The sequence below is a fragment of the Lichenostomus cassidix genome, chromosome 4A (genome assembly GCF_008360975.1).
Source record: "Lichenostomus cassidix isolate B80296 chromosome 4A, HeHo_3.0, whole genome shotgun sequence".
In the NCBI taxonomy this organism is placed as follows: Eukaryota; Metazoa; Chordata; class Aves; order Passeriformes; family Meliphagidae; genus Lichenostomus; species Lichenostomus cassidix.
Genome location: NC_139485.1, coordinates 4203712 through 4230966, shown reverse-complemented (window position 1 = coordinate 4230966; position 27255 = coordinate 4203712). Strand labels below are relative to the sequence as shown.

The following is a 27255-nucleotide window of genomic DNA, read 5'->3' as shown; positions in this document are numbered from 1 at the left end:
TGGGCGGGCGCCGCTCCCAGCTCCGGGCCCGGGGCCGCTCCGGCCGCCGCTTCCGGCTCCGGCTCGGTGTCCGCGCAGCGATGTCGGACTCGGAGAGCGAGGAGGAGGCGGACGGCGGCCGCGCCGAGCCCTTCTCCCTGGCCGGTTTCCTCTTCGGCAACATCAATGAGGCGGGGCAGCTGGAAGGGGACAGCGTCCTCGACAAGGTAGGGCCGTGTCGCTGCGGGAAGGCAGCGCGGGCGCAGGGAGGGGCGTGAAGCGGGGTGCTTGGGGCGACCTGGGGTGTAGCGGGCTGGCTCGGAGGGACTCGGGTGTTCAGGGTGAGCCGTGTGTGCCGGTGTGGCTGGCGTGACCGGATAGCCGGGTTGTACCGAGATGTACTGGGCTGTCCCGGGATGTTCGGGGGTGCTCGGGGAGAGGGAAGGTGTGCCGGGGTGTGCTGTGGTCAGCCGGGGTGAGCCAGGGTGTCCTCAGCTGTCCGGGGTGCCCTGTGGTCAGCCGGGCTGTCCCGGGCCATGCCGGGTGCCCCAGGATGTGCTGGGCTGTCCCGGGCGATGCTCGGGCGGGCTCCAGACAGGACCCCGCGGGCGATGGAGGGGCTTGGCCCGGCCCGGCGGTCGGAGCCTCCCAGCTCTGGTCTCCCCAGGAATCCAAGAAGCACCTGGCCGGGCTGGGCGTGCTGGGGCTGGGCAACCTCATCACCGAGATCACCGCCAGCGAGGAGGAGAGCACCGAGAGCGAGGGAGCACACCTGGATGAGGAAGGTTTGCCGCTGGAATAGCTGTGCTTGAGTAGCAGAGAGGCTGCCGGGTCAGAGCTCTGCAGAGAGAAGGAAATGCACCTGGCTCTGCAGGGAATACCGTGCTCAGAGGCCTCATCAAAGGCTTTCCCTTGTCCTCCTTGCCAGACTGAGTCCCACAGTATGGCCTGATGGATTTTGCACTTGTTCTCTTTAATTTTTGTAAATTTTTTTATTGATCTCTCCTCCTGCACGAGTAAGTTTAGTCTGTGTTTGCCTCTGTATTAAAGGAACCTGCTTAGCACACAATATTATAATGTCTCTTTTACTTCTGAACTTGTTAAATAGTTTCACTGAGTACTTGGTAGGTGTTCCTTGTGCTAAAGGTGGTTACTTACCAGCCTTTTAGGGGTTATTCGGAGCTATGGGAGCTTTTGTTCAGAATGAGGGGAAAACTACTAGAGTGGGAGATGTTCATCAAATACTTTTGTTCTTTTAAATAAAAGAAGCATGTCAAAAGATTCATATGTACTTACTGAAGTCTGGAGTTACTAATATATATTACGGGGAAGTTTTGTGTGACGAGGTTTCTTTTCTTGCCAGGCTGGGTTAAGAGCACTGAGGATGCTGTTGATTATTCAGACATCACTGAAGTGGCAGAAGATGAGAGCCGTCGGTACAAGCAGGCGATGGGCAGCCTGCAGCCAGCTCGAAGGCCAGGTAAAGGGGATCAGCATTACAGCTCTGCCTGTAGGAGCTGGTTTTGGGTATTGTGCCTTTTCACCCCTTGCTTTAAGGGCACAGTATTATCTTTTGTGAACCTGTGTTCGCTGGATGAAGCCACTGCTTGCTATCTTCCATTTTTAAGTAATCAGTCCCTCATTGGAGTCACTTCAATCTTAGTATCTCTCTCATGTTTTACTCTTGAATTTTTTTCAAAGACTTTCTGCAAAAGTTATGTTGGTTCTTTAATCGGTCCCAGGTATCTGTCTGGCCTAAAATATGCTTTCAAAAATAAGCAGCTTTTCCATTTCAGTAGCTGCTGGTGTAAATGCTAAATCTATTCCTTAAAGGTGTCTTACACTTAACTTTTCTGGTGACTTTATGTGGTTAATGGGATATAAAGGTGATTTGGACTTTTTAACCCACATTTTTCTTACTTCTCTAGCAGCTTTATTTGCTCTGCAAATTGTGAATGAAAAGAGGTCATAGCAGAATATATAAACACAGATTTTAAGTGCTTCAGTCGTCTTTCTGTCAGTTTCTCTTTGTCCTTCCTTCCCACTATTTTTTAAAGTTCTATCTGGCAAATGAGTTTGTGCAGGAAGCTGAGCTTGTAAGAGTTTACATCGAATTACAACATGAGAATGGTGTCTGTGCCATCAGGTTTCAGATAGAATACATGGAAAGGGTTCCTGGTTCTGTTTTATTATCTGCTTAACATGTAGCCTTGTCTCCTGCCTGGTTAGATGAAGATGAGGATGATTACGATGCTGACTGTGAAGACATTGATTCCAAGCTGATGCCTCCACCACCACCACCTCCAGTACCTGGGAAAAAAGAAGATGAAAAGGATGCAGCTGCCACTGGTGAGTGAGGACTTTCTTCTTCTCTCTGGCAATGTGAATGTCTGAAGGAAGCAAACGCTGCTGTGTAGCAGTTCTGCGGCACCACACGTCCCCAAAACTCGGTCTGCAGGCTGCATCCAAAGGTGAGTGTGATGTTACAGGATTGCCTGAAATCTAGGGTGAAGTATTGTATTTCCAGTGACTGTTGAAATACCAATATTGACAATGAAACTGCTTTTTTATCTCATCCTCTCAGTTGTGGCTGGGGAATTCACCTGGAACGCTTAGGATAAAGTGAAAGGTTAAACCAGAATGGTACTCAGAATGCCTGCACAGGCTTAATTTTTGCATAACTTGGTATAAACAGTAGATGTGGCACTATGGGGTTTTGCTAGGGGAGAGGGAGGAGACCTGTTTGTTTATGAGGTGCTTGTTCTATTGTAGTATCTGAAGATGGAGACGGTATCATTTTGCCCTCCATCATTGCTCCTTCCTCTGCTGCCTCCGACAAGGTGGATTTCAGCAGCAGCTCTGATTCTGAGTCAGAGATGGAACCTCAAGAAGCCAGGCAGGCAGAATCCAAGGAAGGCAAACTCACACTTCCTCTTGCAGGAATCATGCAGCGAGATGCTACCAAACAGTTGCCAAGTGTTACAGAGCTCTTCCCAGAATTTCGACCAGGCAAGGTATTGTAAGAGATCCGTGGAAGAGATGTGTGTCATGTAAGCCTTCTAAGTATGCATTGTACAGTATTTAAGGGTATGTACTAAGTAATCACATAGATGTTCTTGCTCACTCAATACTTTCTTCAGTTTCTGTGTGCTGTGTTTCCAGGTTGCTTATCTAATATGTTTCCTGCCATTTGCAGGAGCCTCTTAAAAAGCATCCTATAAATCAGGGTGTGAATATTTTGCTTTTCTGTAAGGCCATAGCAAGGGCCTGTTGATTTGATACTTTTGCCAGATGATTAAAAACCAGTGCTAATCTGTCTGCTTTCTGGCTTTTCTGGTAAATATTTGCTCCTCCTTTCATGCTGTCCTCAACTTGGTGTGCTTTGCCTGAAACAATTTGTGATCTGTATCTTTACTTAATTCTCTCTTGAAACTGCTCTGAGTATAAATTAGAAATCACCTTAAAGCAAGTTGGCTCAAGGAATGATTGGGTTTTGCACAAAGTGAATTAATTACAATTCTTTCCTAAATGCTCCCAAATAGAAAATGTTGTTTATATATTTCAATAATTACTTTGAAAGTTTTAAAGCTGTCAAGAAGAGAGGAAAGGTAGGAGGAGAAGGACAATAAAGATGAGCTTACAGTTGCCAAACAGATGGTTGTGAACAAGGATAACTTGGTTTTTTGTGTGCCTCAATCAGAGGGTTTGTGTAAGGAGCTGAACAATTTACATAATTAAATGTCACGTTTTAATGCTTTAGCTAACCACTGTCTGTTGGAAATCTAGGTGAGGCTCTAGCACAGAAATTTACCTTTTCAGTGTTCTCTTGGCTCTTGCAAACTTGGTGTCTTCTGTGTGTCAGTTGGTGTGTTGATTTCTTTGATGCTCAACACGTAATGTCAGAGACAGGCTCAGTGTTGGATGTGCCCAGTGGGTGCAGAAATTAGTGCAAGCAATTAATGCTGAGCACTTGCCATGATTAATTCATGAGCACTAGAGCTGGCAACACCTAAATCCCTGTAGATTTTGCTGTGAGGGTGTGTTGATATGCCTGTTAATATAGCATTGTATTTTTGGATGAAACTTCCTAAAATAGTGTGTGCAGGAGCAAATTTGTGTCCATTTAAACTGTTAGCAGCTAAACTACGTCTGAGACCTTTGCTCTTCATGAAAGGTCATTGAAACTGGATAAAGGGTTCTCAAGTAATCTGTGGGAGTTTAGGGAAGCAGGTTTAGATGGATGTAGGCAGATTATAAACATCAAACGTTATTTGCTTTGGGGAACAGTGTAACAGATTAACAGAGAATATTAATAGGGTGTATCTACAAATCTTTGGTTCTAATTCCTGTTTCCTAAATCTGTCAGTTAAGTTGAAAATACTGTTTTACCTCTTTACAAGAGGTCTTAGAAGAAAAAAATTGTAAGTGCTTAAAAACCAGCAATCATAACCATACAAGGAATGGAAGAGAAAGCTTATCATTACCATTAGTGCAGGTTTTGGAGGTATGCAGTATAGGGGAACTAATTATAATGGAAATAAAAATAAATGTATTATTTATGGACTACGTTACTTATCTGTTTGCTTAAGAAATCTCTATATAACTCTCTTTTAGCTTGTCTCTTTTGCTGATAGTTTAATCAACTCTTCTTCAACCTCCATCTGTCTTTCTGAAGATTGTGGATCATTCAAAATGAAAATCAGTTATTTCCAGGTGGTGTCTCACCACATGCCCAATGTGTAAAGGCAGTCTTTCTTCCCTCTTTCTTTGTATCTGAAATTCAGAATATATCCTTTTGAAAAGGAATGACCCATCAAACAGATGGATCAGAAACTTTTTTTTTCCAACTATAACCGAGAGATTTTTGACTGCATTGAGAACTGGGGTTGTCCCACAGGCCTGAATTTCAGAGTGCTCTCTGTTCTTCAGGTGAGGGCAAGCATTCCACAGTGTATTTTTTAATCTGATCCTCTTGTTTTTTGCTGTTCCAGGTGCTGCGTTTCCTGCGTCTCTTCGGCCCTGGGAAGAACGTCCCGTCGGTCTGGCGAAGTGCCCGGAGGAAACGCAAGAAGAAGCATCGGGAGTTGGCACAGGAAGTGCAGATACAGGAGGGTGAAGTTGTGGTTGAGAGTGGAGTGGAAGGAAAATCTCCTTGGGAGTATGAGTTTGCTGCTCCTCCCCCTCCTGAGCAGTGCCTTTCAGATGATGAGGTGGGATATCTGAGACTTAGAGAGGGTCACCAGCTAGTGCTGGGGGTAGTAGTGGATTGGACAGCGACTTTTAGAGGAAGGAGCTTTTCCCTCCAAAGAAAAGTGGAGAGCAGAATTGGCTTGTATTCCAGCTGGGCAGCAGCTCTTCTCCAAGCACTAGTCAGTGACTTCAGGTGATTGCTTCTTACTGAGAAGGTTGCATCCGTGGTACAGGATCAATAGGAGAGCTTACCCTCTTTGTATCAAGAAGAAATCTCTGTGTTCTTGGAAGTCTAATTGCAGAACATTCTTGAGGCAGCTAGTAAGTATGGAAAAGAACTTCTTAGAAATGCTTTTCTTCTATGAGAATAAGCTGGGAAGCTTGGAAGGAAGAGACCTTTTACTGACACTTAGATAAGCCACCAGTGTAACCATTCCCTCCTTTGCTGTGCTTCAGATTACCATGATGGCACCTGTGGAGTCGAAATTTTCCCAGTCGACTGGTGACATAGACAAAGTGACAGACACCAAGCCCAAGGTGGCTGAGTGGCGCTATGGCCCTGCCCAGCTCTGGTATGACATGCTGGGCATCCCTGAAGATGGCAGCGGCTTCGATTATGGCTTCAAGCTGAAGGAGAAGAATGAGGAGGAGTCTAAAGACCACACAGATGAGGGGGTGAGAGGGGAACTGTGGGGGAAAGTGGGATGGATGTGGGGATTGCTGCACAGTGGGAGTTTGGTGATGGGCTGGTGGATTGTTGTGCACCATGTGAAATGAGACTTTCAATTTTCCTCCTTTAGTTTGAAAGGATGTCTTTCAAATCAGGTCTTCCAGCAATTACTATTTCCTTCCAGGATGCAGAGTCGACGAAGGAGAAGGATGATCTGCTAGCTGATGAGCACTTCCTCATGGTGACACAGCTCCAGTGGGAGGATGATGTCATCTGGAATGGGGAGGATGTCAAGCACAAAGGGACTAAGACTCAGCGTGCGAGCTTGGCAGGCTGGCTGCCATCCAGCATGACCAGAAATGCCACTGCATACAATGCCCAACAAGGTGATCAGGGGTTTGAGGCCAGTTTTACTTGCTGTGGTTGAGCTGACTCTTTACATGCTCAACTGCAGCATGTAGTGCAGTTGTACATGTACAATTGCATGTCTCAAACGCAGAACATAATTGTCCCTGTCAGGGAATGCTTTTTGGCAAAATCACAACTGTGCTGAGAATTCTGAGACTTAATTTTTATCCCAAAAACAGAGTAGGTCACTTCTGTTAAAAAAAAAAAAAAAAATCCCACCTCTGGCTTTCTTCTCTCCATGTGGAATACCAGATGCTGGATCCATCTAGATTAATATCAAGCAATGCTACCCTTAGGATTTCCTCTTTTTATAGGCTACTGGAATTTTCTTTACTTTGTTTTTTAATTGGGAGAATTATGTAAAAGTCTTCAGAAGTTTCTCTACTAAAAATAGTATTTTTTTTTCTAGATAGGAAGTAGCAATTCATACAAGCATCAGACTTCTTTTAGACACAAAGGCCTTTTAAATTGAAATTGCTCATGTTCAATGAATGTTTGTCTTCTGTTATATCTTATCCTGCTTCTACAAGAAAAGACTAGTTGGAATGTCAGATCTTTGTTGGGTACTAGTGTCAATCATTTAGTGTTCAGCTGTGAGTACAAGACACTGAGGCATTGGGTGGGGAAATTGGAAATTCTTTGAAGAGGCTGCAGACTCCAGCAGTAAGTGGGTGAAGTGTGTTTTTTTTTAAGTTTTACTGGTTCTAATGAGACATGTGACTCTTTGGGACATGAGCAGTAGGTCCATTAGGCTGGAATTTACTCTGAATGCAACCCCCCAGTTCTGGTTTAAGGCACTGCAGTGTTTCTGACCCTCAAACTCAAGCTGACCTTACTTTTGTTTTCCTTTTCTCTAGGTCTGAACCGCAGTGGCTCTTTGCTCAATTCACCAATTCCACTAGCACAGAAACCCAATGTAGCAGGAGTCCTGGGCATAGCAAAGTGCAAGGAAAAGGCCCCTGAACAGCAAGGTAATGAGAGGGTCAAGCTTTGGCCCGTGAATAGGTGCATGTGACATAGGTTTCTATGGCAGAAGGGCTACTTGTTTGCTCTAAAACTTTTAGAGACCTTATTTAATTTTTGGACGCTGTGTTTCAATAGAGCAGAATCTCTAAGTGCTGGTAAAGCTCAGACTTGGGGCTCTGCTTTCTCTTTGCTGTCAAAATCAGTTTTCTTTTGCATTTTAGAGGTCCTGAAAGATGGAGGAGGTTGAGGAAGTGGGGGTGAGGTCCAAAATAGTTTCCTGCTAAGGCTGTGTATAAAATTCTCAAGGGTTCTACTTTATGATTGTTGCAGTTTCCCTGGATGAAGACAAGCCCTGGTACTCCATTTTCCCAATTGATAATGAAGAGTTAGTATATGGTCGTTGGGAAGACAACATCATCTGGGATGATCAGGCAATGGAAACCTACTTGGATCCCCCTGTCTTAACACTTGATCCAAATGATGAAAACATAATTCTAGGTATGTTTATGGCATCCAGAAATTTGACTCAAATGGGAAAAGACAAGGGGAAATGAAAGCAAGGGTTTATAATCCCACTGTAGTGGAAATAAATAGACTGGGGCAATACTTAGGCCTTTCTTTGTTCTAGCCTTTGAAGTTAATTTGCCAGTAATTAAAGGCCTAGGCAGGAGGTGGCAATGCTAATAACTTTTAGTGGTGTGGTGTATATGTTCAACTTCCAAGTTAAATGCACTGACAGGAAAGCAAAAATTAATGCCCTGAAAGTTAAATTGAACATGATTAATCTCCTGATGTATTTTAGGAATGACTCTTAATTTGACTTGCATGTTGGTTTGACGAGGGAAGGTAGAGATGTAAACTTGTGTTTTTAGAAATTCCTGATGAGAAGGAAGAGATGACTTTGAACTCTCCATCCAAGGAGAACAAGAAAGAATCTTCTCTAAAGAAGAGTCGAATCCTGCTGGGAAAAACAGGTGTCATCAAGGAAGAACCACAACAGGTCAGCATAAGCTTTAGCACCTTGAAGATTAGGAATGTCAAGGAAGGAGTAATTTTTTTTTTTGCTCTTTGACACCTCTTTCTCTGTTTAAAATTGAATTAGAACATGTCTCAGCCAGAGGTGAAGGATCCCTGGAACCTCTCCAATGATGAGTTTTACTACCCCAAACAGCAGGGACTTCGAGGAACCTTCGGAGGCAACATCATCCAGGTAGTCACAATAGTGTTCACTGTGGAGTGAAGAAAAGCTAGAGTGCCTTGGTAGGAGGTTTCTAGCTGAGGGTATGATTTAGGATTTGTAGAAAAACAGAATTTAGATTAATGGGAAAACTATTATAATATATAATTCCAAGTGAACTTCTCTCCCACTGATAGGAATAATGGCTTTACATGTAGTTCCTAGTTAATAAAAAGATCCCATCATTGGGTACCATTTGAAATAGTAAAATGAAAGTCATCTCTGTATGTGAAGGAAAGATCTTTATAGGGACCTTAAGCACTTTTCTGTCAAAAGGCAATATGTATGATGACAAATGAATTTCAATGAAATTATGTTACTGTTAGGAGACCTAAAAATATCCCTGGGCTCTCTTATGTAAGGTTTAACAGGTTAGGAAGATGGTCTGGGTTTTGAGATGATACATGTCGCTGTTAACACAGATTTTATTCTGTATCAGCACTCTATCCCAGCAGTGGAGCTCCGCCAGCCCTTCTTCCCCACCCACATGGGTCCCATGAAGCTCCGGCAATTCCATCGGCCTCCCCTGAAGAAATATTCCTTTGGTGCCTTGTCCCAGCCCGGGCCCCATGCTGTGCAGCCTCTGCTGAAGCACATCAAGAAGAAAGCCAAGGTACAGTTATTTCTGTCTGCCACTGACAGAAATGGCTCCTGGGCTGTTTGATGTGCTCTTCTCCTGACACTGTCCCTTGTCCCTGGCGCAGATGAGGGAGCAGGAGCGCCAGGCCTCTGGTGGGGGGGAGATGTTCTTCATGCGCACACCACAGGACCTCACTGGCAAGGATGGAGATCTCATCCTTGCTGAGTACAGTGAGGAGAACGCCCCTCTGATGATGCAGGTTGGCATGGCAACAAAGATTAAAAATTACTACAAAAGGGTGAGTATGCAGATTGTGCTGTTGGACAATGATTTCCCTCTGCTTCTCGCTGAGAGCTAACAGCACCTTCGTTGCACCTTCCAGAAACCTGGCAAAGATCCAGGAGCTCCAGACTGTAAATATGGAGAGACTGTTTATTGTCACACTTCTCCGTTCCTGGGTTCTCTGCATCCAGGCCAGTTACTGCAGGTGAGAAATGAGGTCTTTACATCTAAAAGACAAATAAGTTGGATGACATTTAAAAGACAGATAAGTTTCATTTCCAGTTTATGTTGCATTGCTTACTGATGGTAATTAAATTCTTAGCTTTCTTTTTTTTAAAAAACTCTCTGCTGTATGCTTTTTTAAATTGTAGGAATTGCAGAAAGTGAATATTTGCTGTTTTGCTTAGTAATGGCATAAGTGGTAGAAAGGACTAAGTGGAAAACCAAAGCTGCTTGAGCACTGGGAAGCTCAGTAAATAGGTGTTGGAGGGGATAGAAAACATGGATTTATCATGGTCAAGGATCCTTTATGTACTTTCTGAGAATTGTACTTCTAGTTGTTGGATGCCAGTTACTGCTTTTATGAGCCTCTCTGTGTTGTTAAAATATATTCATTTGAGGTGGGGAGAGGAATTAAGAATGTTACAAGGACCACCTGGCTACATAATCCATAAATGTAGATATAGATGGATTTCAGTTTAATGCTAGCTGCTCTTGTTGCAGCAGTAATTCTGTCCATTCTGTACCACAGGAAAAAAAGTAAGGTGAAGGTTGATATTAGAGATCCATCACAGAACTAACAGTGCTAATTGTATGGTGGGCTGGTTTCTGTGGTTATTGTGCTCTTCTGCAGATGTGTTCTTTCTGTCTTCTTTTAAAAATACCTCCTTAAAGGTCCTGTACCTCCAAAGAGCCCTTCAACCTCTGCATTTGTTCTAGTGTTTTTTAAGCTTTTTTTCTTCATCCTTGATTATTCCCTTGATTATTATGTTGTGATATAAACGATGGTGTACTATTGCACTGAAGCTTGGGGTGTTTTTTTTTTTTTAACATCTTTTTTGTAGATTGAATCACAGAAGATCTGATCAAAACTTGACTTCTGAACTTTGATTTGTTTCTCTTAACAGGCATTTGAAAACAATCTTTTCCGGGCCCCTATCTATTTACATAAGATGCCTGAAACAGATTTCCTGATCATCCGGACACGACAAGGCTACTACATTCGGGAATTAGTGGATATTTTTGTGGTTGGGCAGGAGTGCCCACTCTATGAAGTACCTGGTCCTAACTCTAAACGAGCTAACACACATATCAGAGATTTCCTGCAGGTATGTGATGAGAGATTATTTGGGGATCTAGGGGGTCTTTGGAGAAAGCCCATGGCATAGGCTTGGATCTCAGGTGGATAGTCTTGCTTTGAGAAGCTCATTGTCCTGCTGTGACTCCCTTTCTTTGTTTTGTTGTGAGGTGAGAGCGCTTCAAGAGTTGGATGTTAACCAGACAGGCATTTTGGTTGTCATTTAACCAAAGATTTGTAACATGTCTCTTCTGCTTTAACTGAATCCTATCTGATAAGTAAATGATAAAGGCTTTTTATTACTAAAATAAAAGGTTACAAGATTCTGTGTACGTGTACGAAACTGAAGAAGTTAGAGTGAATTTTGAAGTGGTTGTGCTGTGTAAAATGTACCAAATTGTGTAAAATTTCTGTACCAAAGCATGAACGTTCCTAATGTAATAATACAAAATTTCGACACAAATATTTTTTCCACATCTCATTCTCAAAAATAGCTGAACCCGAAGCAGACACATGGCTTGGAAAACTTTACTGAGTAAATTTATACAAAACAATTGTTTTTAAGTAGGAAGTCTGAAGCCGTCACCAGAAACATTATCTGTACTGTCTTTGCAAGTTTGTTTATTCTTTCTTTGGACAAATGGATCTTGTTTTGTAGGTTTTTATCTATCGCCTCTTCTGGAAGAGCAGAGACCGTCCCCGGAGGATCCGCATGGAGGACATCAAGAAGGCTTTTCCCTCCCACTCCGAGAGCAGCATCCGGAAGCGGCTGAAGCTCTGTGCTGATTTCAAACGCACAGGTAGTGAAGAGTTTTGTTGGGTGGTCAGCCATTCTTTGGTGCTATTGGAGCTCCAAAGGGAGCAGAAGGAGGGAACATCTCCTCCTGATAAGCCATTTTGGAAAATCTCTACTTGGAGATCTGAAATTTAATCTGACAGGGTTTTTTTGTTTCAGTTTTTATAATTGTGCACTTTCATTTGGCACAAGTGTGCTTGATGGTAAGAAATGACTACAGTCTAGACATTTTTAATAACCTTTGGGGAAGTGATTTATTCATAACAATGCACATCACCAACACATACACATTCCCTTCCCTCTGTGTGTGGCAGTGTAGTGTCCTGCAAGCAAATACATGCAAGTGGAAGCTGTGACTGTGATGGCATCCAGCATGTGTGGGAAGCTGCTCAGTGTTTGACCTGTTTGCATTTTTCAGGGATGGACTCAAACTGGTGGGTTTTAAAGCCAGATTTCAGGTTGCCAACAGAGGAGGAGATCAGAGCCATGGTGTCCCCAGAGCAGTGCTGTGCCTATTACAGCATGATTGCGGCCGAGCAGCGACTCAAGGTAAATCCTGGCTGGCTCCAAGGCAAATTACTGACACCCTGTGAAGGGTGAGCCTAGGTAACACCTTCTGCCTAAAGCTAATTTTGCCACAAAGTAGGCAAATTAGGATCCTAACCATTGTGCCACTTGCTAAGTTTGCTGCTACATAAAAGGCAGTTAGGTTTTAAAGAGAGAGACACTGTATTCTTACCACATATTATCTGAATATTGAATTACCTGTGCTCAAAAGTGCCAAAGGGAAGGTACAAGGAAGGGCTTATGTGTATACCTGGAGCTCTGCAGCAGAAAGTAACCAGCAGGTGGCTGTAAGAGACTGATTTTTTTTTAAGTTGGCTGCACTATCTAGTTATGGAGTTTGTCAAAACGCTGGGCAGTTTGACATCTGTGATTCTGTGGGTCACAGTGAATCTTGCAGACTACTGTCTGTGGAAGTTTGCTTGTTCAATATGACAAATCTCTACAGAGACACTTCTAATTTTCTTTCCAGTAATCTTTTTAAGACTTCAGCTTCTCATTTTTCCCTAATATTTCTCTGCAGGATGCAGGTTATGGGGAGAAATCCTTCTTTGCTCCAGAAGAGGAGAATGAAGAGGATTTCCAGATGAAGATTGATGATGAGGTATCATCAGAGTGATGGCATGAGTGTGTACAGCAATGTATAAATCTGCATGGTAGGAGAGAAGTGAGGTCTTAATATTTAAAGGACATATTTAAAGTAGGATTCAGTGGTTCATATGTTCTTGCAGCTTTCCTGGGAACTTTGCTGCCAGCTCATACCTGTCGTTGGGGATCCTTTAGGCATCATTTCTTGTGGGTCCTTTCAGGACTAGGCTTTTTTAACCTTAAATGCCTTTTTTGAGTTACTTAGCACTTTGGTTGTTCACTGAAGTGTTATCAGGGCAGCTGAAGGATCAAGAAGTAAAATTCACCCTCATTGTGTCAGTTGAAAAGGTCTCAGTATGACTTGAAGAATCCCAGAGTATAAACTTGGAATGTAACAGGGTTATGATTGTCTCTCTTCCCTCTGGCAGGTGCGCACGGCTCCCTGGAACACCACACGAGCCTTCATTGCTGCTATGAAGGGCAAGTGCCTCCTAGAAGTGACTGGTGTTGCAGATCCCACCGGTTGTGGGGAAGGATTTTCTTATGTCAAGATTCCAAACAAACCAACCCAGCAGAAGGTAGAGTTCCCAAGGAGCAATAGCTGGGAAATCGTGTGGGAGAGGTGGAGTAAATATGGGACATAGGGAAGAAAAAATATCAGCTGAGGCTAGCAAAGACTATTATGACATTAATAGGCTGAATCTTCCTCTGAACAGGATGATAAAGAACCTCAGCCAGTGAAGAAGACAGTGACTGGCACAGATGCAGATCTGCGCCGACTTTCCCTCAAAAATGCCAAACAGCTTCTGCGGAAATTTGGAGTGCCTGAGGAGGAGGTGAGTGAGAGCCCAGAGCAGGCTGCAGACTTCACTAATGGTGGAAGGGATGTATGAATTTCTACTCTGACCTTCTGTGGAAAGGAATTGAGATCCATAGCCAGCTACCTCAGCTGTGTGTCTCTTAGTCTGTGTTCCTCTTCCCAGATAAAGAAGCTGTCGCGGTGGGAAGTGATTGATGTGGTCCGTACGATGTCCACAGAGCAGGCACGCTCAGGGGAAGGGCCTATGAGCAAGTTTGCCCGTGGCTCTCGGTTCTCCGTGGCAGAACATCAGGAGAGATACAAAGAAGAGTGTCAGCGCATCTTTGACTTACAAAATAAGTATGTTCTTATCTGATGCTCACAGCCTTGAACCCCACCCTGACCCCACCTCAAAAGGCTAGCACTGTGCGTGCCTGGGGCTCACTGATAGTGATGCTGTAGATGTTGATTAAACTCATTTGGCCCACAAAATACAGCACTGAGAAAGAGGCCTTTGGCTATTAATAGAAACAGCCTCAGGTTTAGTGTCTTGCTGTCACAGGCCTTTTGGAAAGGTAGAATGTGTTGCAGAGTCATGAGATGTTCTGCAGTTCTACACATCAGTAGTTCACCACCTTATTTCCTTTCTTTTTTTAATTGTTATGTGCAGTTTGCCATCTCTGTCTTGGGTAGCAGCTACCAGTTCTGTGTCCTATTCTTCAGAACTGCCAGAAGAATTCATGTGTTATTCCTTGTTCTGGCTAGAGACTTGAGAGTGGTGAGGGAATAAAGTATTGTTGATGAAGAAGAGATCAACTTTTTGTAGAAGATTTTCTTGAAACAGTTGATCTTTTACACAGGGGGGCTAAAAGGAAGGGTGAGAAGGGAATATATTATGCCCATTGTTGTAGGAGTGATTTGTATGATTAATTTTCAAATCTTTGCATCATTTTTACCTTTGTATTTCTGGGAAGGTAACAGGCTGATTTTTTTTTTTTTTAATTTGGGAGGGCAACATTCACTGACTTTCAAGATGCCTCCTATTTCAGGGTTCTGGAATCCACTGAGATCCTGTCAACAGACACAGATAGCAGTTCAGCTGAAGACAGTGACTTTGAAGAGATGGGAAAGAATATTGAGAATATGTTACAGAACAAGAAAACTAGTTCTCAGCTCTCTCGGGAAAGAGAGGAGCAGGAACGGAAGGAATTGCAAAGGATGCTCCTGGGAGAAGACAGTGGCAATGACAAAGAGAGGGGCAAAAAGGACAGGAGAGACAAAAAGGGGCCGTGTAAGTAACTGCAACCACCAGAATTGTTCCTAGGAAGGGCTGCAGGACTTAAGTGTGTCAGGCTGCAAAGTGTGCTGATCTGGCATCTCAAGAGTGCAGATTCCTTACAGGGAGAATGTATAAACATGCTTATCTGGGGCTTCTCCCTCTCTAGGACTTCTTCCTTCTCTTGAGCACTTACTGGCTGAAAGTGTATGTGAAGTGTATTCTTTGCCCCATATCTTTTGTTTATTTGAACTATAAACTTACTCTGGTATTTCTTTAGATATTCACTGCTGTTTCCTGCTTGTTTCCTTTTTTTTTTGGTAATGGGGGTAGGTTAGGGGGAGCTGTTTTTTCTGTACTTTTCTCAAGATGTGTTCACATGTAGTTCCTGTAACCAGCTGGTGGTTCTCTAGTGGATCTTCTGCATACACACAGCTCTGGGTGTGAAGCAGGCACAGTCTGCAGGCTGATAGCAGTGTCTGTTACACTGTGTGCTGTGGCAGGGTGTTTGGAGGTAAATTGGGCAGCTGCCAGATTTGGATCTCCTGGAGATGTGCTTATTTTGCCTGCATTCCAGCAGAGAACTTGACATGTCCCTGACTGGCTGGTAAAACGTTTGACCTGTGAATGAACTTCATGAGGGTGCCATGACCACTGTTACTTGTTCCGTGTGTGTGAGCAAAGCTGAGCTCTGCATCTGGTTATTGTTGCCATCTATTCTCAAATTGGGAATAAATCACTAATAAATAATTACTGGAATCACTTAGTAAGGGATATATGGAAGATTTTTGAGGATTGTTCCTTCATGAAAAGATATCCAGCATTATTTTGTACAAAACCTCTCAACCTGAATTATGAATGGTGCTGGAAAGATTCAGTGGTCACTTGAGACACTGGTTGGAACACTCCTTGAAAAACTGGATAGTTTTTGAACCTCAGTTTCTGCCAGATAACCACACCAATTATTAAAATCACTGTAACTAATGCATCTGCAGGGTCATGTTGCATCTGTGGGTCCTTGTTGACTAGCTGTTCCTTCTGGCTTTATAATCCATGTGGATAATTCAATATCTTTGTTTCAGCTTGATTTCCTGTCATGATAAGAGAACATGAACAAGCAAAGGAAAGACTTCTGTTAGGTTTTCCTGAATTTCTGTCTTGGAAGTTTTTAAACCAAAATTATCTGCTGTATTTAAACAATGATGCTTCTACAGTGTGAAAAAGAATTAGAAGCAAATAAAGCATTTCCTTGTGGCAACAGCTTCAGGAGCCTCAGCAAACTCTCACAAGGATGACGACACCGCCTCTGTGACCAGCCTGAACTCCTCTGCCACCGGCCGGCGCCTCAAGATCTACCGCACGTTCCGGGACGAGGATGGGAAGGAGTACGTGAGGTGTGAGACGGTGCGCAAACCCGCTGTCATCGATGCCTACTGCCGCATACGGACCACCAAGGATGAGGAGTTCATGTAAGACCTTCGTGATCTCTTTTTACTCCCTTTCAACTTTGCTTGTGGGCTTATGTCATTCCACTGACAGTAGGAAGGAATGTAGAATTGAGTGCAGAAGCCCGGCACTGTAATTGTGGAGAGAAAGAGAGATTTAATGGCTGTCCTTTGGAGGGTGTCACAAACGTCATGCAGTGATTGACTTGCCAGAAGAGTACTTGGTAAATCATGAGCTAGGCTGAAAAACTTCTGTATTCTGGGTTTTTTCCTCCACCCAGACGGAAGTTTGCTCTATTTGATGAGCAGCACCGTGAGGAAATGCGGAAGGAGCGGCGCAGGATCCAGGAACAATTACGGCGGCTAAAACGGAACCAAGAAAAGGAGAAACTCAAGGGCCCTCCAGAAAAGAAACCCAAGAAAATGAAAGAGCGTCCAGACTTGAAAGTGAGCATATCAATATAGGTTTTGGGTACAGGAGAAGTTTTCTGTTCTAGTGATGCAGTGAAGATCTCACTGGGGGATTTTAATGATACTCTGCCTCAAAAGTAGGAGCCCATGTATGAATTCTGATCTGTCACCTTCTATTTTTGCAGCTAAAATGTGGAGCATGTGGTGCAATTGGGCACATGAGGACTAATAAGTTCTGCCCTCTTTACTACCAAACAAATGCCCCACCTTCTAATCCTGTTGCAATGACAGAGGAGCAGGAGGAAGAGCTGGAAAAAACAGTCATTCACAATGATAATGAAGAACTCATCAAAGTAGAAGGAACGAAAATTGTCCTGGGAAAACAACTAATTGAGAGGTAAGGGAAAAAACAGAGATGGAACCAGAGCCAGTACTGGGGGTCAAATGGTTTTGATTCCCAAGAGGGCTGGAGAAAGCATTGTGCTTTTTTGTTTGTGCCTAGTGCGGATGAGGTTCGCAGGAAATCCCTGGTGCTGAAGTTTCCTAAGCAGCAGCTTCCTCCGAAGAAGAAGCGCCGTGTAGGGACAACAGTGCACTGTGATTATCTGAATGTGAGTGAAGCTGTTACTGAGCTGATTGCAGCATCTCTATTTCTGTTTGTACCAACTGGCCAGGCCCTTTACTACTCCTTTGCAACTTCGTCATGCCTGCCCAGAAAATTAATAAACTAAATTGCCTAGGATTTCCATGAGTAAAAGTGTTGCATCTTGGAATTGCCTTAATTCTTCTGCTTCTCGTTTCTTCAGCGTCCCCATAAATCCATCCACCGGCGCAGAACAGATCCCATGGTGACTCTCTCATCCATCTTGGAGGGCATCATCAATGACATCAGGGACCTCCCTAATGTGAGTTTAAGCTATGACACCAAAATCCTGCATCTTTAGCAATATGGTTGAAATAGGTTATGTGTTATAGACACCAGAATTGGGCAAGTTTTGTATGGATACATGATTTTTTTTTTTCAACAAAACCAGCACAAGATGCATGAAATGTAGCAGTGTGTAATGTTTTAATATATGTAGTACTGGAGAAGATCTGTACTTCACTCTTTTTTGACCAAACTTAACCATAAACTTGAAAAATCAAAAGACTAAATGGAAGATTTGAGTTGAAATGAGAATTTTAAAGCTCAGTTTCTTGACTTTTGTGCTCCAGTTGAAAATACCATCTGAGATTTTCTTTCTTGTAATGGTATTACAGAATATTGTGTGGAAGAAAGTGAACCATTGTAAGGTTGAGCTTATTCTATTTTCCCTGGTGCAGTTAAGGAGCTGACTGTGTAAAGGTTTTATATATTAGTGCCTATTTAACTGTGGAGGTTAAACTGAGATTAGCTGGGCTAGTATTGTACTAATAAGCATTTTTTCCTTTTCATCCTCAGACATACCCCTTTCACACGCCTGTAAATCCAAAAGTTGTCAAAGATTATTACAAGATCATTACCCGGCCCATGGATTTGCAGACGCTGCGTGAAAATGTCCGTAAGCGGCAATACCCATCCCGGGAGGAGTTCAGGGAACACCTGGAGCTCATTGTGAAGAACAGTGCCACATACAATGGTAAAAACACAGGGAAATCCTGTTCTTGCTAATACATTGTGCTTGGAGGAGCTTTGGAGCTTTTAGAAACAGGAGAAGTAGCAGAAAAACAGAAGTAATTTACTGCCAGATGGCAATAAGGAAATGCTTGTCCAGATAGACCTGAAAGATTGTATTAATGTTAATGAACTAATTAATAAACAGGAAAGAAGTGAATTCCAGCATGTAGCAACAACTAAATGATGACTGTGATGTAGTAACTGAAGTTCAGTTATGGCTCTATATAGAGCGCTATATATTTGTATACCAGAAGTGAGAATATTTGCTACAAATAACCTTTTCTCATATAAAATCCATGCTTAACTTGAATAATTGTGTGTATTGAGAATATACTTGAGGATATACACCTAACTGTGCTAGAAATATAATCAGTGATGCTTTAGGAGTAAAGATTAAGTCATATTGTGACATGGGCCTTTTTAATCAGGCTGTACTTGCTGTGTGTGTTTGCAGGGCCAAAGCACTCACTGACACAGATATCCCAGTCCATGCTGGACCTGTGTGATGAAAAGCTGAAAGAGGCAAGTGTTGTGAACGAGTTGTGGTCATAATGGAGGGGGAGGGATGGTCAGGGGTGGCTGGAGACTTTGAGGATAGAGGATGTGCCTAGGGAAAACACAGGGGTTTAGGGAGAGTAGTAGAAGATATAAGGGAAACCTTCCTCCTACCCCAGGAAGTATTTGAATTGTTACCATTTTAAACAGTTCCCGTGGGATTCCTCCTGAAAAAACAGGTGCTTGTTGCTTACTCTAGTTACCTAATCCTGTCTGTAGGTTTATATCTTGGCTGTTATCCCCCATTATTTAAAAATGTTTTCATAGAAAGGTGAATGGAAGTCTCTTTGGGATAGAGCATCATGATAGTACAGTTATTAGTCTTAGGTCAGCCACTGATGTTTCCTACTTCTATTGCAGAAGGAAGATAAACTGGCTCGATTAGAAAAAGCAATTAATCCTCTCCTGGATGATGATGATCAAGTGGCCTTTTCCTTCATTTTGGATAACATTGTCACTCAGAAAATGATGGCAGTTCCAGATGTACGTAGCTTGAGTGACTGTGTGTGTGATGTGCAAAATGTGCTGATCTTGTTGTGGAGAAAACAGTGGTATTAAGTAGAAAAGTGTTCTGTAAAATTATTATTTTGTATTATATGTTCCTATTGTCAAAGAGATATAAACAGGCTTAGTGAAAAATCCAACTGGTAGATCTTTTCTCTGTGTTCCTCCTGAACTTAAATGAATAGATTCAAGAGGTCTTGTTACAAATACCTTAATTACATGTGGAGTGTTGATCAGTTCTGGAGACAGGCTTCATGACATTTGTAGTGTGTAGAAAATTCTACACAGAAGCTTTCTAAACCTGTTTATTTTCTTTTTCTTCAGTCTTGGCCGTTTCACCATCCAGTTAACAAAAAGTTTGTTCCTGATTATTACAAAGTGATTGCTAATCCAATGGACCTGGAGACCATCCGCAAGGTGTGTAACTTGAACTGAGCAGTTTCTTGAGAGGTGTTTAGACTTGATCACTTATTGGGTGACAATTCTCTTCCAGAATATCTCCAAACACAAATACCAGAACAGGGAGACTTTCCTGGATGATGTTAACCTCATCCTTGCCAACAGCATTAAGTACAATGGTAGGTGGTGGAAATAAGGCTTCAGCTGCCTTTTGTACTTAAATTAATTCTTCTGGGCACCTGTACTGCCAAAGTGTGTTGAAGCCCGAGGCTGTGAATGATGAACCTGATGTTTATTTTCCTTTCCTGAGGAAAGAGATGCTTAAATGCTGATGTTTTCACTGTCACATGAAGCTTTATTTACCCTCTGGTGCAGAATGGGGCAGTTATGTTTCGGGAGGATGTTCTGCTTGCTCAGTACACATCTGTGATCTAGTTATTTGTTTCTGGGAATTTCCTTGAGACCGACAACCTTCCTGTGTCCTAAATCATACTTTTAATGCTGGGAGAAACTGGTTGTGCTATTTTAGCTGAATGTGAACCCTACTTTGTATTTCTCCTTACATCAGAAGGTGTTGGGATTTAGGGCCCTGTGTAACCAAAATCTGTCTTGCTGTCTCAGCAGCTGGAATTGAGCAAACATCAGAATGTATAAAGAGATTTGTTTCCTACTACAGGGTCAGACAGTCAGTACACAAAAACAGCCCAGGAGATTGTAAACATCTGTTACCAGACTTTAGCTGAGGTACGTGGGCAGCTTTACTTGAATACTTTCGAATGTTTGAATTTTCTATTCTGCAACCTTAGCAAGCTTTTTTTGTTCTTAGTATGATGAGCACCTAACTCAACTCGAGAGAGACATCTCTACTGCTAAGGAAGCAGCCCTGGAGGAGGCAGATCTGGAAAGTCTTGATCCTATGACCCCTGGTCCCTACACTCCACAGGCAAGTGACCAAGCAAGGTTCTCACTTTCTTTGTTTTAGTTTCAGTCTCCTGAGTGTTTGATCCTTGTTTAGTGTTCTCCATCTATCTGCAGTTTGTCTTTTAGTACAGTATCTTGTTGGATGGTGTGCTAACACTTAGTTTTTAAGAATAGATATTACAAGCAGTTCTGATGCTTCAGAGAGTGAGGTACCTAAGACAAAGGAAGAAATTTCCCAAGCAAGTTGTAAAACTGGTCTAAAGATGAGCTGTGTACAGTCAGATACAGCTGAGTGTTGGTTGGACGTTCAAGGACTGTGCAATTGTAATATTTAGAAACCCTCAGAAGACAAGCAGTGGACAGGTAAGGAGAACATGAGGACAAAACATGGATGTAGTACTGAGAGGAATCCAGGGAGCTGTTTGGTAGTGGTATTGTTGGAAAGGCTCATTGCTGTGAGTAAAGAAACTGCCTAATATGGTCAACAAAGTCCAACTGTGCCTTCATTGCTGGGATTCTTTACATCTCTTTATTCTGGTTCTAGTGGAAAATAACATTTTTTAACCTTTGTCATTATTTTATAACAGACAATTTTGTGTGTCAGGTATTTTCTGTGTGTTACAGAGCAAGCTGGCAGGCAGCACAGTTCATACTCGGATGCTTTTTCAATGTTTACCATTTGCAAAGATAAGCTATTTAGCTTTTTTAAAAATAATAATTCTTATTTTGGGCTGCTTGATTGTTTTTAAAAACATCAGTAAAAAACTTTCACCAGGAATGACAAGTTAATTCATGAAAACTAAAATTATCTTTGTAAATTGCCTAGGAAAGCAGGGAATGTCATCCTAGTGTCTGAGATTTGCCTTTTGTTTATTTGGAAAAGTTTGTAAGCCCTGGGAAAGATCTCTGTGCTGATAATTGAATGAGAAAATGCAAATGTTGTGGTATGGGAAGAAAAACCAAAGCTTTCTTTACAGTTGTTCATCCCAATTGTGGACCAATAATTTTTCCTATTCATTGCAAGTCTGATGTAATTATATCTGGAAAGCTGCATTTAATTTTAGCAAAGTTAGAGCAGAAAAGAAGGGCTTGAAGTTCAGGAACAATTTAAGGTCTTAAAAAAATCATTTTTAAGAGAAAAAATTAAAATTTGTTTAGGCAAGAAGTATACAAAGACTGTATGGCTGAGCCAGGATAGCAGGACACAAATGGGTTAGGGGCAATATTTAACACCCTCCATCCATCTCTGCCCACAAAAATACCCAAAATGTAGCATTTTAGGAAGGTAGAAAGGGTTTGCTAGAAATGATAATCAAATTCAACAGGGTGGGAATACTGAAACTGAGTATCATGGAAAAGACCTTCCTGCCAATAGGAAGTATTGGGCTGCAAGGGAGTCTTTGGGGATGAGTTATTGAAACTATTTGTTGGCATATTTCAAGAATTAAACAGAATCAATGATGATCCCAATACATCAGAGAGTGAGGAACAAAGGTGCCATTCTCTTACCTGATGGTTTCCTTCCTAAGAGAAGTATTACCTGCTCTGAGTTTATTACAAGTTGGTGATCAGAAGAGAGGAAATGAGACCTGAGCAGGGAACTATCTTTGGTAAAGGGAGAAAGCTCTCTGAGCTTCTCCCTTCAACTTGTCATCTGAAGGCCACCCTTTTCCTCTGCTTCTTGGCTGGAGGTACAGTCCCACTTCCCACACTCCCAAACTTGTCACAGTGGCAGGTCTGGTGGAGATTGCTTGGCTTTAGTTCCCTTTATTTTAAATGCAGTTGTGACAAGCCAGCATTTATCTCCCCATATGGGTCGTCAGAGGATGGACTACAGGATGTAAAAAGCCAATACAGCTGAGAGCTGTCTGTGCTTTACGTCTGTTTAAATTCTTAGGAAGCTAGTTTTGCCTAATTTAAGAATTATTGCTGTTGTTCTTAAGACTTTCAGGATTATCATGATCTATGAACTGTTTATTATAGGGGGATTTTATCAAAATCCTTATCTGTAGTTCCTCATTAACTTTTTAGAGGTCAGTCTGCATGTAAACTGCAGGTTGGCTTTTGGAACTCTTTAACCAAATCCCCCTTTTTTCTTGCTTGTGTTAGCTTTAGGGGTTCAGACAGTGATTTTTATAGGATTGATTGGTAGCTGAAGCTTTGCTATTTTATATATGATAGAGCTTTTCCAGTTCTGATTGGAGCATTTGGTGCTGCAACACCATTCCCATTGTAGGAAGTAAATGAAAAGGGCCATGCTGAGTCAGACCAAAGGTTGATGTAATCAAGTCTCCTGCCTCTGGCAGGGACCAGAAGTAGGTGGATGCAAACATGCAGTGATCATTTTTACAGCAAACCATCTCTGTTTCTGGGAATTGGCTGCTCAGGCACCTTAAACTGGTGTTGCACCTGGACCATTGCATGAGCAGCAGAGAGGGCTATTCTCTGTAAATTTATTGACTCCTTTTGGAGCCTGTTTATGATTTTGGCCTCTGTAGAACTGCACTGTAAAGAAGTACTGACTTCTATTTTAAAATCTGTAATTTGGCAAACTTCAAACCTGAGGTTGTGAGCCATTGCATTTGCCACGTTTGTTCTTTACAAATAATTAGCTCATTTTGCTTAAACAGTGTGTAATAATATAAACACCATGCCAAAAAGATGCATTTAGTCCTGAAATCCCAGTCTTGCCTTTCAAGATATTGTTCCAGTCTCAGATGAGTGCCTGAGAATGTTCTGTCTCCTGTTTCCACCTATACTTTAGCCACCAGATTTGTATGATACCAGCACTTCCCTCAGTGTGTCCCATGGTGCTTCATTCTATCAAGATGAAAGTAATTTGTCTGCTATGGACACTCCCATCACTACCCCAGGGAAGCGAGGAACTCAGGTCAGAATCCTCCATTTTCTCATCTGGTTGGGGAGTTGTCTTGTATGAGCAAACTAGTAAAAGGAGGCAGTGACTTTGTAGGAAACAGGTGACAAAGATCAGGTTTTCCAAGCAAAGAAGGGAATATCATCCTAAAGTTAAGAGATTTCCTTCATTTTGACTGCTCTGAGGGAAAAGCAAAAAATTTAAAGAGCGCTGGGAATTGAGACACTGCAAAAAAAGAATAGAGAATCAAAAGCTGCAAAAGAATCTGCCTAAGGCCAGGTATTTGTTTGCTTCACTACTTCTGGAAGTAGAAACCTGGTGACTCATGCTACAGAGGGTTAATACGCAATCCCTTGTTAATTCTGAATAGGGAAATGGTGAAGGATATTCTACAGATTCAGAAGATCATAATTAGATTATTATGGTTGCATCCAGTGACAATTAGGATCTTGGAAGAGATGGTTGCCATTGTAGATATCTTATAGTTATAAAAGGAAAAAAAAACCAGACAGGTTAAAGGTATTAAATCACTATAAATGAACTTGTTAGAGGAACCACAGAATATTTTTCCTTAGTCTTTATTCTGTATTCAACAAAAAAAAATGCTGGAGGAGAGGGAATAGATGCAGGATCATTAAAATGAATTACCAGGAGAACAAAGGTGAGAAGCCATAAGACTGAAGGAGGTAGCAGAAAGACTGGTGAGAGCTATTCTGTACAATGCAGGCAAACAGAGATTGGTTGTAGTTCTGTGTAGTATTGTAACCACCTGTAGCTTTGTGAATGCCTTCTAGATCTGGAAGTCTTCAAGCTTTCTGTAGAAATGTATAGTCTTTGGGACAGAATCTGCATGTCCTCTCTCTCTGGGACCCATGGGGACTGTGGGAAGAACAGGAAGAGAAGGAAAAGATTTGGTGGAAAATGCTGTGTACTTTTAAAATATATTATGAAAATAAGCACTTTCTTAGTGCTATTTTCCAGAAATAACTAGTTAAACAAGGAACTCTGGTGCTGTAAGGCTGGAGATTCCCAATTCAAGGATGAGCACGTCAGGTAAAAGTGTGGGCAGACTGTGCTCTCTGATCTTGCTATAAAGTAAAAAAGTATCCTTGCTCTGAGTGTGATACACATATATTTTCTTTTTTGTCCTTCCCTTCCTGTACTTCCACACCCACCTCTGTGGCCCAGGTGTCCCTCACATGCCCTGGGTGATGTCCAGTAGTGCCTTCCTCAGTGCCATTGCTGTTTGTGTTCCCATCCAGATGCGCCAGGGGCGAGGCAGGCTGGGCGAGGAAGACTCTGATGTAGATATCGAAGGATTTGATGAGGATGATGATGGGAAGCCTAAGACTCCAGCCCCAGTGAGTATATTCACAGAAATCCCAGCCACGGTGTACGTGCTGACTCACAGGGTTGTCTGCTGTGTCTGCTGCCCTGAGAAACAGGCTCTGAAATGCAGTTTGGAAATGGTAGCACTGTGAAATGAGGGAATGCTTCAGAGTGGACAGAGTGAGACATCTATGGTAGAAGTGGCAGCATGCTGCTGGATCTTCACCATCCCTGTTTCCATGACCCAGGAAGTCGAGGATGCAGATGGTGACCTTGCTGATGAAGAAGAAGGATCAGCCCAGCAGCCCCAGGCCAGTGTCCTCTATGAAGACCTGCTTATGTCTGATGGAGAGGATGATGATGATGGGAGTGATGAAGAGGGAGATAATCCTTTCTCATGTAAGTGTCCTTTTCTGCTTGTTGTTAAACCCAACTGATCTCAGGCTTCCATCACAACAACACAGAGCAGAGAGCATAACTGAGATGTGTAGGCCAGGGAGACATAAGGGGCAAGATGAGGAAAGTGAGTGAACACAAATGGAGCTGAAAACACAAGTGGAATAGGAATGCTATAAGTATAGACACAAAAGAAAGCAGAGTTAAGATCTCATTGATTGTATTTCATAAAGGGAAACTGCAGATGGTTCTGAAAACACTGAGCATGGTTTGGCGTGCAGAGCCAGGAATAGGCAGTCTAGGAAAAGTTCAGCATTTATTTTGATAAGATACAGGCTTATCAATGTTAAATGTAAAATGTTAAACAGTGTTATCAAGGACTGGAAGAGGTGTACAGAGGTTATTCAGGCTGTTTCTATGTTTTAATACAAACTTAGGCAGAAAAGCTCATAGTGGTATTTAGCAATGACTTCTGAAAATTATTAGGGGGAAAGAAAGGGGAATTCTTCAGAGTAGACAAGACATAAGGCCTTTTTGAGTAATGGTGGTAATGAGATTGCTTTGGAATAACGTCAGAATTGGGCACTCAGTAAGTGGTATGATCTCCCAGATACTTTTTCTGCTGCCTTGTGGAAACACAACTTTGTAAACTTTCCTTACAGTCAACACTGCAGCCTTTAAACACAGACAGTGGGTATGCAAGTGACAGAACAAACCTGCTAATTCGTGACCAAACCTTGGTTCATTACACAGCTATCCAACTGAGTGAGAGTGGCAGTGACTCAGATGTGGAACCCAATGCAGTGAGACCCAAACAACCTCATGTTCTTCAAGAGAACACACGGATGGGCATGGACAATGAAGAAAGCATGATGTCCTATGAGGGAGATGGTGGGGAGACGTCTCATGTTATGGAGGACAGCAATATCAGGTAATTAGAGCTGAGAATCCTGTTAAAATCCCTTCTCTTGAAGATTTTGGAAGTATTCATCCTAAAAGGCTGAAGAGTATCTCACATTTTCAGGTTATCTAGTGACTGTTTTTACTGTTGCAGCCAATAATAATTGAATTGAAATTGAATAAATTTCAATTTATTCTTACTGACAGAAAATTGGGGTTGCTGTTAGATTTAACTAATAAAAATATTAGTTTTTATTAATTTTATTCGTTTTTATTCATTTTTATAATTTTAAAAAGCTGGCCAGTGACAGAATTGAAGTGCAGAGTGGTTCCTAGTGTTCACAGGACTTCAAGCCAACTCTTACAGCAGTTAAATACAGAATTGTTGGTATCAGCAGCTCATTTGAAATTACTCTCTCCTTTCTTCTAGTTATGGCAGCTATGAAGAGCCAGACCCAAAATCCAACACAAGAGACACGAGTTTCAGCAGTATTGGAGGGTATGAGATCTCAGAAGAGGAGGAAGAGGAAGAACAGCAGCGCTCTGGGCCAAGTGTATTAAGTCAGGTCCATCTGTCTGAGGATGAGGAGGACAGCGAGGACTTTCATTCCATTGCAGGAGACAGTGACCTGGACTCAGATGAATGAACTGCTTTCCCTCAGATGATGGTCATCCTGGGCCACTCTTAGCTCCTGAATTTCTCTTGTCCCAGTTTGCTGTGAGGAACAGTGTGGACTGTGTTAACAAGCAGATATAATTTTTTTTTTAGATATAATATTTTAATTGATTATAAAACACGTTCTATGAATGAGTAAACGGTGAAAAATAAGCTTTAGACAAGCATGTTCTGGTGAAACCTTGGCTTGTTGTAGCCTGTACTGGCTCCAGAATCCAGATACAGATTTGTGTGGTTTGTTCTTCAGTCTTTATAGATGTAAAGTAATTCCTCAGAAATACTGGCCTGTTGGATACATGCATGTCTGGCAGGAAAAAATGCTTGCTTAGAAAGAAATACTTGCTGTTGATAAACAACTGTAAAACAATTTTCATTTTTTAAAGGGGAGCTTTTTCTCTTGGATCACAAATACAGTGTCTGATGTCTCACCCCTGAGTGGTTTTGGGAACTGCCTAACCACTACCAATACTTCAGAAACACCTGCCCTACTTTTTCTATAAGCTGCAGTTACTTGCAGAAATCCGAATTTGGGAATTTGAGCCTTTAGGAAGGCTC

At 42.3% G+C, this 27255-nt stretch overlaps 1 protein-coding gene across 2 annotated transcripts; it reads left to right on the top strand.

Annotated features, from left to right (window-relative positions):
* Positions 1-47: 47 nt before the first annotated feature.
* On the top strand, positions 48-27109 carry TAF1 (TATA-box binding protein associated factor 1). 2 transcript variants are annotated; one of them, XM_085060194.1, is made up of 40 exons: positions 48-206; positions 647-764; positions 1343-1459; positions 2209-2328; positions 2752-2993; positions 4971-5189; positions 5626-5844; positions 6024-6225; positions 7105-7218; positions 7544-7711; positions 8086-8213; positions 8316-8423; positions 8890-9063; positions 9155-9328; positions 9413-9517; positions 10440-10640; positions 11268-11409; positions 11824-11954; positions 12493-12573; positions 12986-13135; positions 13274-13393; positions 13541-13716; positions 14406-14647; positions 15894-16101; positions 16359-16524; positions 16674-16885; positions 16991-17099; positions 17295-17393; positions 17930-18107; positions 18600-18667; positions 19061-19183; positions 19529-19621; positions 19698-19782; positions 20280-20347; positions 20430-20546; positions 23289-23414; positions 24662-24760; positions 24977-25127; positions 25878-26055; positions 26455-27109. In XM_085060194.1, exons 1-40 carry the CDS (start codon positions 81-83, stop codon positions 26669-26671), a joined length of 5874 nt encoding a protein of 1957 aa, XP_084916320.1. In that variant the 5' UTR covers positions 48-80; the 3' UTR covers positions 26672-27109. The 2 variants fall into 2 exon arrangements, with proteins under 2 accessions (XP_084916320.1, XP_084916321.1); XM_085060195.1 differs by lacking the exon at positions 23289-23414.
* The last annotated feature ends 146 nt before the right edge of the window (positions 27110-27255 follow it).